A 13,215-nucleotide genomic window follows, 5' to 3' on the forward strand; every position below is an offset into this window, starting at 1 on the left:
TGGTTCTACTGCCATGAGGGCCTGTAATTCAGAGACCCTTCGAGTAGAAGTAACAGCCAACAAAAAAGCAGTCTTCCAAGACAACAACTTCAACTCAGCTGTAGCTGCAGGTGCAAATGGAGGCAGAGTCAGCTTCTCCAAAACAAAAGTAAGATCCCAGGCTGGAGTGGGAGCTCTTTTCGGGGGTCTTATATTCTTTGCCCCTCCAAGAAACTGTTTAACCAATGGATGAGAAAACAAAGGAGGGTCACATTCATAGTGAGCAGAAATAGCTGCAGCATGCACTTTAACAGAAGAGAAAGACAATCCCTTGTCTAACAAAACAGTCAAACATTGCAAAATACAACTCAAGTTAGGCAATTTAACATCAAAGCCGTGAGCTGCACACCAAAGAAAAAATCTCTCCCATTTATCAGCATAAACTTTCCGAGTAGTAGGACGCCTGGCTTCCAAAAGAACATCCAAAACTTGTTGTGGAAGCTGCAGGCCTTCCTTCCCCAAAACTGAATTCTCCAGGCTGTCAGGGAAAGAGATTGCACACTGATATTGAGAAAATGATTGTCCTCCTGAGTCAATAAGTGAGGAATCTGTGGTAATGGCCAAGGCGTCCCAAGAATTAAACTCCTTAAGAGAGGGTACCAATGTTGTCGAGGCCAATCTGGTGCTATCAGAATCATGCAAGGCATTTCCTCCTGACTTTCAACAATACCTTTGGAAGAAGAGGCAAAGGAGGAAAGGCATACACGTGCAGGTTTCTCCAGCTGAAGGATAGTGCATCTATTTTCCAGGCTTTCGGATGAAATAGCCTTGTGCAAAACTTTGGCAGTTGATAATTTAGAGGAGAAGCGAACAGATCTATGTCTGGAGTTCCCCAAGCCATGGTCAACTGCAGAAACACCTGATGATCCAACTTCCATTCGCGAGGATCCACAATCCGTCTGCTCAGAACATCTGCTAAAGAATTTTGTGCTCCTGGCAGAAACTGTGCCCGAAGAGTGACGTGCAGTTTTAAAGCAGTTTCCCATACTAGCATTGCTTGTCTGCACAATGGATAAGAATGGGTTCCCCCTTGCTTGTTGATGTACCATATGACTGTTATGTTGTCTGTTCGAATCAACACCAGTCCTGATTGAAGTAGGCTCTTGAATGCTTCCAAAGCAAATTGAACTGCCAGCATCTCTTTCATGTTGATATGTAAATGAAGTAGCTCTGGGGGCCAAAGGTCTTGAATCCATTTCCCTTCGAGATGAGCTCCCCAGGCTGACTCCGAGGCGTCTGTCGTTAATATCTGACATGCCTCTGGCTGGGTCACAGAGAGTCCCTTGTTTAGGTGACATTCCTGAGCCCTCCACAGAAATACTTTAGTATGCAAGGGAGAATCCGAATGACAGTGTCCAAATCGTGGCTGTGTTGAGTCCACACGCTTTTGAGATACCATTGTAACTCCCTCATATGCAGTTTGGCAATGGGAAGTACTAGAATACAAGATGCCATGAACCCTAAGGCTTGAAGGACTGTCCATGCAGTCAGCCCGGACATTACTGAAAGCTGTTGGAAGTATTGATGAAGATGTCTTTGTTTGTCCAGGGTAAGAAATGCCATCTGGATTGCTGTAGTCACACACCCAGAAAACACATCTCTTGTGAGGGTACTAGACTGGACTTTATTTCGTTCACAGAATACCCTAGGCATCTTAAAACTGTCATTACATAGTGAAGATGTTGAAGAAGTTTTTTGCTTGCCATGAGCCAGAATCAAACAGTCGTCCAGAGAAGGATAAATTTGAATTCCTTGCAGTCTGAAAAAAGCAATTACTGGAGCCAGGACCTTTGTGAATACCCTGGGCGCAGTAGACAAGCCAAAAGGCAATGCAGAGAACTGATAATGCAAATTCCCATTCCGAAATCTCAGGAACTACCTGGAACTGGGCCTGATAGGAATGTGAAAACAGGCCTCCGTGAGATCCAGAGTTACCATCCAATGAGCCTTGCCCAGCATAGGCAGCAACTGCTGCAATGTTAACATCTTGAACTTTGGAATTTCCAAAAAGGAGTTTAGAATGGACAAATCCAGAATTGGTCTCCAAGTATTTACTTCCTTTGGCACTAAGAAAAGACGGGAATAAAACCCTGTGCCTCTTTCAGCAGAAGGTACTTCCTGTATTGCCCTCAACTGAAGCAGAGAAGAAATTTTTGCCTGTGCTTCCAGTCTTTGCTGATGAGGCACATCTGGCATACCTTAGAAAGGAGGGAAAGTGTGGAAATAAAATTCGTAGCCTCGATTTACAATGTCCAATACCCATTTGTCCTGGGTAACCAAATGCCAAGTCTTTGCGAAAAGTCCCAGTTTTCCTCCTAGAGGAGCTGCCAGCATGGCAGAGTCCGGCAGCTGAAGACGCAGGTCATTGAGTTTGTTTCCGAAAGGACTGACCCCTGCCCTCCCCAGCAGAAGGGGTAAAAGAACCCAAAGTCCTAGGAGTAGCAGGGCCCTGAGAGGAAGCTCTACCCCAACCTCGCCCAGACCTGCCTCTAGACTGATAATCTGAAGAGGGAAAAGACCACCCTTTAGTAGGCCAATTCCTACTGAACTTAGGGGGCTGAACCTGTAAACAATCCTTAACTGTCTGCATAGACTTAGCTTTTTCCTCCATTTTTTCAAAACTGATTCAACCGGAGGGCCAAAAGAACATCAGACTGCAAAGGAGCATCCATAATTCGAGCCTTAACATGCTCTGACAAAGTCTGATCTCTCAACCAGGCATGCCTGCGAAGAACTGAACTAGTAGCAGCCACCCTGGAAGAAGCCTGCAAAGCATCAAAACCACATTGCAAAGAATGCTTACCAACTCGGTCTGAAACATGCACTAAATCCTGAAGCTCTTTACATTCAATACCTTCAGATAAAGCATCAACGTTACATTTCAATTGGCCCAGCAAATAATGCTGATACCGGAGCATATGAAACTGACAATTTAAAGCTCTCATAGCTAAAGTGGAAGAGGTATACAACTTCCTACCCCACCTATCCAGAGCTCTAGCATCCTTGTCCAAAGGAACTGGAATCCTAACCACAGCAGCCCTGACACCCTTGGGGCCTTGAGTAATGGTGTCTGGGTCAGCCCTAGGACTCTAGTATAAATACTAGTGAGCTTCCGGTACCCTGTAGTATCTATCTGGTTTAGCAGGGGCAGGAGGCAAAGAGTCAGGGTTAAGAGAAGCCTCAGAAAATACATCCTGAACAACATCCAATACAGGGGGAATAGCCAAAGGCCTATGCTGAGGCAAAAACAAGAATCCTCTAAGCTTTTTACGAGAATCAGAATAATCCTGGCCTTCCCATTTAAAATGCTCCCTCATGGAATGCCAGGTTTCAGAAAAGAAAAATCTGCAGGAGGGGACGAGGGAGTAGAATCCTCAGCCTCTGAATAAGAGTAGGGAGGGAAATCCTGGAGCTCTACTACAGAAGAATCAGAGTCATTGGAAGACTGATCCAGACCCTCTATCCCTGGCTCTACCCTGGGCCTTTTCTCAGGGGGAGGCATAGAACCCCCAATTAAAGTAATCAAATTCTCCGCCACCTTTAACATGTGCTTTCTAGGAGCTGGACCCTGTGGACAGACACCAGCAGGGGCAGATTTAGATTTAGAAAGGCCTTTACTATGAGAAGGGGGAGGCCTAGAAACTCTGTGAGGGGAGGGAACCACCGACATATGAGAAGCCCCTTCAGCCTGGCCTATAACAGGAGAAGCCACTCCCTGAAGTAGCAAAGGCTCCCCTTGAGACTCCGCTAAACTGTCAGAAGGAGCCGTTGAAGTAGTCGGTGGCCCTACCGAACCGGCGTCCGCAATGGACTCCTCTTGTTTGGACCGCAAAGGATTACTCTATGCGTTTTTCAGCCGAACTAGGCGGAGAATCCGACGGCATGCTATAATTGCACCGTTTACCAAACACTGGCCTAGCACAGTCCAAGCGACGCTTAATAGTGCGCTTATCAAAGGCAGCACAAAAGCGACACCCAACAACGCCGTACCCAGGCCCAAACAAGGAATACAGAGTAAATGGCAATCCCTATGAGGAATCTGTTTCCCCCAAGAAATACAGGTAATAACTTTTTCTGACATCCGGTAATACTGAGGCAAGAAAAAGACAAAAGTGTCCCCAACGGGGTACTTAGCCCAGCTTGGTCTCCGGTCTGCAACTCGAAAACCGACAATTCCAGAAAGCCGAACGGCACTTGCAAACGCTGCTTCTGCTTAGGACCACGCGGCAAGAAAGACTGAGGGTATGGCGTCGGTCATGCGCATTTATACTGGCACATACTGATGTCAGCCTCGAGCGCCATGACCGACGCCAGATTCTAGCCCTTTGGTATTCGGGCCGATGGTGGACAGCGGAATACCCATATGTCAGGACTGCAGCAATGGTAGACGAAGAACATCTGCCGCTTCCGTGCAGGACTAGATTAGTCCTGCATGGAAAATGAGTGAATCCGGGGGAAATGTTTAGGTGATGCAGTAAATATTGGGAGTATATATTTTACAATGACAGGGCTAATAGCCTACTAACTTCCTATGATCCTATGAATAAAATTTCTGTGTTAGGTATAAAATTTGGGAATAAAGATGCAAGTAGAATTCAATGGGAAAAACAACAGAAGAAATATAACAAACCTATTTTTTTTCTGGAGAACATATAAATTATCATTAAGAAAAAGTGGTTTGTTTGATAAATTCAGTACTGACACGAACAAAAGCATATTTAGCAAGTGTATTTATGTTGCCAACAGTATTTGAAAATAAATTATTGGAGAAGAATTTTTTTTCATTTATATGGGGTTCTAGATTAAACGCAGAAAAAAAGAGAAGTTTTGTATGTAAATACAGAAGAAGGAGGTTTATGGCTAATTAACCCAGTGGTATACACTGCTTCGTTAAATCTGTGCAAAGTGTTAAAGTGGATAACTGAAAATGATGTGAGATTGGTAGTAAAATTGTATAAATATATGATCAATTTTGGGGTATGGTTAATAGAGAAGAAGAGTGTATAAATGAACTAAAATATTAACAAGAAAGAAATTATCGAAATTGTGGAAAATAAAAATTGATGATATAGAAGAAGATAGAAATGTGTGGTACAAAAATGTGATGATAAAACATTACCATTTAAAACCATGGGAAAAACAGATGAAAAAAATTAAAGCGATAAAAATAAGAAGCAAATGGCATAATCATAAAGCAGAATGCCAAGATTTTTTATGGAGACAAGTAATAGATACATTGCCAGTAAAAGCAAATATGTCATATACGGGGAAAAGTGATAGAATATGTTTACATTGTCAAGAAGAGTAAAAAGCATGTGTTTTTGAATATAAAAGAGTAAAAAATGTACGGGGAAAACTATGTAAAGATTTTTTTGAAGATATAAAAGAAATGGATAAAATAAACTTTGGTATGATTAAATATGGATATCATAAGAAAAGAAGTAAAAAAACAGGTTAGAATCGATAAAAAATTATTTTATGTTACGTGGATTGTATGGAATGGGTCTATGTTCGGCAATCAAAAAAATATTAAATCGAACGGCTGTACATCGAATTTTAGTCAATGAACAGCACTTTTAACGAACAGGGATGTCAGTGAAAATAAAGTCATTGAATGGCCATAGTTAGCCAACATAAAGGGACAATGTTTTACTGCTAGCTTACTAGTAACTTAGCTTTAACAGAACCTGCCATTTCCCCCATTTAGCGCAACCTCGGAGTTGGTATATATATTTAGTGGGGGAGGGGCTTCAGTGAACATGGAACAATACTTATGTGGGGGGTGAAACCCTATATATGCAACATAAAGACCATGCCAAAAGCCATGTTTTGATTGTCGGAATTATGGGAGATAGTATGGAAAACTTAGGAGAAAAGTACTATAGATATTGAGTTATGGGACCGGACAACATCCCAAGCTGTGTTTTACATGAACTTCAGAACGAACTGGCTCCCCACCTAAGCACCATGTTCAATCATAGCCTCACGTCAGGCTTTGTGCCCACTGAATGGTGCACAGCAACAGTTATCCCACTCCACAAAGGGGGAGACACCACTGATCCAGGGAATTATCACCCTATTAGCCTGACAAGCCTGGCCTGTAAGGCCAAGGAACGTATCATCATGGAACTCATAAACAATGACATTGGTAACCTCCAAACTCTGGACTCCACTCAGTTCGGGTTTGTGAAAGGCAGAGCATGCCTACTGAACCTGATCAACTTCTTTGAGGCAGTCACCAAAGCCGTAAACAAGGGTAAGGTGGTTCACACAGCCTATCTTAACCTCTCCAAGGCATTCAACACCCTCCCCCATTCTGGAATTATAGCTAAACTCACTAAACTAGGTATAAATCCCTACGTCACAAGATGGGTTGCCAAATGGCTCACTGACAGAACCCACACTGTAAAAGTTGCAGACTCCAAATTTGACTTCAAACCAGTGACAAGTGGCATACCACAGGGTTCATTCCTGGGACCTCTCCTATTTGGTATCTACTTCTCTGAAGTACAGGCTAACACAGAAGGCCTTTGGCTAATGAATTTCGCAGATGACTGCAAACTAGGAGCCACAGATGAGTCCCCAAATGATGTGGATATCCTACAGAAGGGTCTCACTGAGACAGATGCCTGATGTCAGAGCCATGGCCTCAAGCTCAATGCCAAAAAGTGCATTGTCATCCCCTTTGATAAAAACTCTGTACTCATGAACTACCACATAGGCGGCAGTCTACTTAACTCCAAATGCATGATAAGAGACCTTGGGACCCAGGTGGACAGTAGTCTCTGCTTTGATAATCACATTGCCACAATAGTCAGGAAATCCTTCTACGTGGCACACCTCATCACAAAAGGGTTCTCATCCAGGAAAAGAAAGGTCATTGTTCCCCTCTACTCAACACTCATTGCACCCATTATAGAGTACAATGCCCCTTTTGGAATGTACCTCACAAAAGATCTACAGCAGCTTGAAAGGCCACAGAAGTACCTCACAAAGAGGATTACTAGCCTCAAACAGATGCCCTACACTGACTGTCTCAGAAAACTCCAGCTTTACTCCGTAGCATATCGCCTATTCCAAGGTGATTTCTGCCTAACATATAAAGCTATGTCAAACCTAGGGCTGTTGGACATGCTACACCTAAAGAAATCCCAATCCCTCCGAGCTACACGCTCCAGGGACCTAAACCTTGTCAGCACAATAAACAGGACATGCTGGAGGGATAGATTCCTGTCCCAGAGACTTCCCATACTCTGGAACAAGCTGCTGATCTATGTCAAGCAAAGTTCCTCATTAGTACTCTTCAAGAAAAATCTTGATGAGTAGATGGGAAATAGGAAATACACCCCGGGGATCACTTCTGTGGCTCTGCTCGACAGGGGCACAGGAAAATAACTTTCTTGGGTGGCGTAAGGCAGGGAACCTTGTTGGCTGGGCTTACTTAGGCCCTTGGGCCGATAGCCTAGTACCCACCTATGAACCTATGTACCTAATAGAAGGCCTGGTTAAATAAGAGATGGAGAGAGTTTTACAGTTCTAGAAAGTGAGAACATGAGCAAAAAGGATGGGAAGATCTAAGGTGGGGGTACAGCTTGAGACACCTACCACTGGCTGGGTTGCACAAGATGCTCAAAGGCATCCAAACAGTATACAGCAATATCATGGAAGAAAGGACCTATAAGAACAGGAAAGTCATTCAGTCACAGGAGAGAGAAGAAGGCAGAACCTCAAACTCTGGAATATATTCTGGTACTTACAATATGCACCAGTGGCAGAGATGGAGGCAGCAGGGGGACTCATTAATGGAGGAATTAAGAGGAGGCTCAAGAAGGGAAAAAGAACCTCCAAGAACACAAATGGGGATGCCGGAGGCATGATTCAAGAGATTATGTAAAGGTTTTATTTGACAGGCTTTAGTGCACCTTGGATCAAGTCAGTGAAGTGCAAGACATGAAGAATTCCAGGAGAAAGGAAGGGACAAGATACAGGAAGGTCTTACAGAAGAGGAGGGATGGATAATAGCTAAAGTCCTGATAAAAAGGAAGAGGGAGCAACTGGAAGTCAAGGACAAAGAAAAATGGGAAACAGGAGACATGGGTGCACTAAGAAGAAAGCTAGGATTTGTCTAGTTAAAGGTCTAGAAGCAGCAGTCAAAAGGACATGTAGAAACATGAATAAAGATGGTGAAGGGGGATCAAGGGAATAAGTTCCCCTCAAAGAAGTGGGGAAAAGTGGAAAGGAAATCTCAGAAGAGGAATGACATTCATGGACATCAGGAAGCAGATGGAAAAAGAGAGGGCTGTAAATATCAACAAGCAAACTTTGAAGGACTGATGTTGATGACATGGTACTAAAGGTCCTCCTATCAGGTTGGGACCAACAGCTAAGACTGTTACACAGTTGGCCCTACAATGCAAAGCGACTAAAAAGGGAGTATGACAGGTTCTGAAGATTGGGAGCGAAAGCATGGAGGTTCAAGAACATATTCTGGAACCACGAATGGGCAAAGAGCATTTGTGATGAGGCTATAAGGAAATGGGGAAGATACAGACTAAACAAAGCAATTGTGCTTGTTTAGGCTACACTGAAGGAAAGAAATGATTGACAGAAGGGTGCGGAAGCAAATGCTGGTAATGTCTGAAAAAACAGTTAGAAGCCATAACGGGGTTAGGGAGGAATCAATCTAGCAATAATACCTGTGTTATTAGATACATTATGGACCCAGTGGGGTTGACAAAATGTACTGATAACACATGCAACCACTTAATCACCCCTATCCCCAGTTTTCAGTACACAAAATTGTCTTTATCACTGTCTAATCTTTTTTTTCCTGGCTTTTCCTGTCCATTCTACTTCAACATAAAATGACACACACACACACACACACACACACACATACACACACACACACACACACACACACACACACACACACACACACACACACACACACACACATCTAAGCTTAGAGTCCAAAGGACCACTGAGTAGCCTAGCTCAAATTCCCAGTTGCCCCCAAGTGCTGTCTGGTTAAGTGACTTGCTCAAGGTCACACATTGGGCAAATGACAGTCGAGGGAATCAAACCCTCAGCAGTGATGGCGTATACCTTTCAAAATTCTAAGTAACTTACAGACCAAAATATATGAGGAAATATCTGCTGCCTTCCTACGATAAGCACACTTTCAAAAACTATAACACTAGATACCTACCAATGGAACCTGAAAGGTTGCTCTGAGGGAGAAGCTTCTTCTGAAATGTATATGCAAGAATCATCTCTTTGGTATGTTCTTCCTGAGCTCGTTGGGTTAGTGCTACAAGAAGATCCATGTTATTAGATGTGCTGCGAAAATACAATGTGTGCGACAATTCCAGGGAGTGGATATTGCGTCTCTGAACAAACACCTATGGTACAAAAAATAATAAACTTACAAAACTTAATAATAAGCTACTTGCACAGAACAGCAGAAAACATCACATTAACTGGTTCTTATAATTTGTGACAAAAAAGGTAGACTTACTGTAACTTATATTCAGTATACCATTCAGCCATGTTTTCCCCAGCTAATCATGGATGTAATGTAATGCTTTACCTCATTCTGAGTGTTATACTGATGCGTGTGTGTGTGTGTGTGTGTGTGTGTGTGTGTGTGTGTGTGTGTGTGTGTGTGTGTGTGTGTGTGTTTGACTGGATGTGCTGGAGGAAATAACATCTTCTAGAAGTCAGGTTCTGTTCTTTTTTGACACAGTACAACTTGTTTGCAGATTATGAAATATTCCCTTTAGATAATTCTCCTAACAATGTTATAACCTTTAGGTAACTTAAGAAAGTAGACATAGCATTGATGTGATACAATGTAAAATAATTTAGAAGAAATAAGGATGCTCACTTATGTTGTTAACTACAAATTTCAATAATAAAAATGTACTCATACAGGAAAGTTCAGTACTGTGATTATTATACTTACCGTAAAAGTAAATGCTTAATAAAAGGACCACTACTGCAGTGTAACTTGGAGTGTGTATATGAATTAGTTGCGGGTGGAAGGCCACCCTTCCGAGCAGACGTTCAGAGCTACTGGGCCTCCCCAGAGTGGAGTCAGTCTCCCCCCACCAAACAAGTCTGTCAGCAGCTTGCCCAGCAGTAAAGAGCCCACACCACCTTCTGCTCTTTTTTTGGAGTAAGAAGTCACCACCAAGTCAGCATCATGACACAAGAGGGTCAAGTCCTCCACAGTTAAGGCCTGTTGATTTACACCTGGAAGCACACATATAATGGCCAGTACAGTGATGATTGTACCCTTATTCAGTCTCTAGTAGAAAAGGATGAACTGATCCTATTATTTAACCACCTACTCTTATGAGTACACTCACACTACTGTACTATGGCCAACAAACGACTCACTGCTATAATGGTTTAGATAATAATAAAACCTGAGATTATGGAAACATTTAAGGCTCATTACTGTAGTGCAATTCTTTAGACAAGGGAAGAGTAAAAGAGTTTATCACACAGGGAGTAGCCTAACAATAGACATGGGAAGATATTACAACAAATCCTGTAGAATGGTTGCTCCAGGTTAACAAAAGCATTAAATAAAAATAAACAAACTGCAGTGGAACAAGTTGCCTAGCTTCTACACCGTATCCCTATTTTGCAATGTATGGAATGTGTGGACAGTGGTCCAGTCAGCTGCCTCGCACATATTTTAAGCTACCACTTTTTTATAGAAATCAGCTGTAGTCATAGCTACTCTAGGGGAATGCATGTTTGGTTGGTATTGTAGTACTTTGCCAAGGTAGTTACACTTGAAGATAGTACAATTAGTCAGCCATACCAAAAAGTTTGTTCAGACACATTTGTCTTATTTTCTTGGCATAAAATAGTGGAACCCCAATGAAACTGCTTAATTTCTTGGGACTTTTCTGTATAATATCTCAGTTGCCTATGCAGATCCATCATATGTAACAGTTTCTTACCTGTTTTGTGGCCTTTAGGAGAAGACTGATACCCGGACAACTTGATTCAAAGCCAACTATGAGACCATTTCTGGCATAAAACATGAAGTAGAACAAAAGACTACCTTCTTCTTATGATAGAATGACATAGGATTTTGGGCACCAAGAACACAGTCTTCCAAGAATGTGAAGTCAGTGCTGCTAAAATGTCAAGAAATACAGCAAGATATTTTTTTTTGTAATAAAGAAATTTAAGCCACAAAGAGGGGGTTGAGAGTAGCTTAAGATGGAGGACCCTCTTTAGAAGCTGCCTAACTGCAGAATGGGACAACAAACTGGTAGGGGGAGTCCATGGGGATGCAGGCTACAATGACTGACAAACAGACATTAATGGAATCAAAAGCTAGGTCCTTTTTGTAAACCTTTTCTAAATATAAAGGCACACAAGACTGAGAATCGTTTAAATTTTACGAAGACAGGCTTCTCAATGTTCATATTTCTGGTCTCATACAGAATGCAGATCATCTGTGGGGAGAGGTGTTGTAGATTAAGCATTGGGTGAACTAAGGATGCCTTCTGCTGTGGTCAGATGGTACTGCAGGATGGAAGTGGCAAGTTACTGAGACTAAATGGGAAAAATAAAAGCTATATACTTACCATAACATTAGATCTGGATGAGCATGTCTATCCTAGTCAAAACCAGGACTAATGTCATTAGGCAGACCTATGTCTAAAATTTTCTGAAGCTGTTAACTCCTCCCATTATAACCATAATGCCTTGTAGTCCAAATCTCAGTTAAATAAACAAAAAATTAGAATAATAACAATAAAGTTCTCAAAATCATATACGGAAGATGGCTTGGGGAAAACAAAGTGAGAATCTTGATAAGAATGGACCAGCTTATGCAGATCTAATGTCACGGTAACTAAATAACTTTTGTATCAAGTATGAGGAGATTCATCCTCACCAACAGCAGGCTAGAGCCATGTTTATCTTCCTTGGTGGTCACCTTTGTGAAAAACATACCTCAATTAATTGTGGCTCTGAGAAAGACCTGATCTAGAGAGCAAATCCAGTTTGCAATGGAAAGCATTCACTGAACCCCTCACAGCTACTGCACAAATATTATCTAGGAATACATACTTAAAGAGGCCTGAAATATAGCCAGTATCCTGGCTGACTAAGTTGTAGGCAAATAAGGCAAATTTTTGTTGTATTTTGCTATTAAAATAATCACACAGCCATGTGGATAAAGTCATTCTAAGAAACTTCAAAACCCAATATCTTTTTAGAAAGGACACACACAACTGTGAGTCTTTCCTTTAAGATGCAGTTCTGTCTACATAAAGTTTGAGCTGCCTGTGGCAATACATACAATGCAGAAAATACTCACCTCTGTCTGAATAATTAAGAAAGAATACAGGCAGGTTGATACACTGATTGAGGTAAGATTTAGTGGCTAACTTGGGCAAAAAATATAGCTTACTTGATAATGACACTCGATTCTTACTGGAAACGAAGAAAGTTGGGTTAACACAATTAGATTAACACAATTCCTAAACATTGAAACACGTTTTGCTGAGAAAGTGGCCACTAGAATATTGAAGTGTCAATGGTGCAAATGGTAACACACTCACCTCTGAGAAAGAATGGTGTGGGGTCTATTTCTACAGCAGATAGTTTGATTGCTGACACTGCAATGCAGCATAAGTAGGCCACTGCACTCCCAAGTGTGCTGTCCTTCGGACGAGATGTTAAACAAAAGGTCCCATCTGCTTAAGTTGGTGGTAGTTTAGGTTGATGTAAAAGATAGTAGAGGTCCTTCATTTATATATAAAAATAACGCTTATTTACAAAATATTTACAGATATTTAAATAGATATATAAATCTGTTTACACAATCATACTAAATTTTCATTCCTAGTAGACCCCACTCCTTTTTCCAATACCACCACCTGACTTTATTAATATTGTTGCTAAAATCTATTTACCATTAAATACAATTTCATTTATTTTTTCATTCCATATAACACATAAATATATTCTTTTAACATATTTTTTACTTCTATTCTTATAATATACATATTTAATCATATCCATGTTTTTCATCCACTTCTTTCATATCTCCAAAAAATCTCCTTTACATAGTTCTTCCCATAACTTTTTTTTTACTTTTTTACATTTCAAAAACACATGTTTCATAGTTTCTTCATCATG

General features: G+C 41.4%; 1 protein-coding gene across 1 annotated transcript in view; it reads right to left on the reverse strand.

Annotated features, from left to right (window-relative positions):
• Window positions 1-13,215, reverse strand: part of TMEM143 (transmembrane protein 143) — a 1,024,200-nt gene that overhangs the window by 174,097 nt on the left and 836,888 nt on the right. Inside the window, exon 8 of the mRNA XM_044080554.1 lies at window positions 9,251-9,443. Within this exon, the coding sequence (XP_043936489.1) occupies window positions 9,251-9,443 (193 nt within the window). The remainder of the gene's footprint in view (window positions 1-9,250; window positions 9,444-13,215) is intronic.

Source organism: Protopterus annectens, chromosome 1.part1 (assembly GCF_019279795.1).
Source record: "Protopterus annectens isolate FY-2018-M chromosome 1.part1, PAN1.0, whole genome shotgun sequence".
Lineage (NCBI taxonomy): Eukaryota > Metazoa > Chordata > Ceratodontiformes > Protopteridae > Protopterus > Protopterus annectens.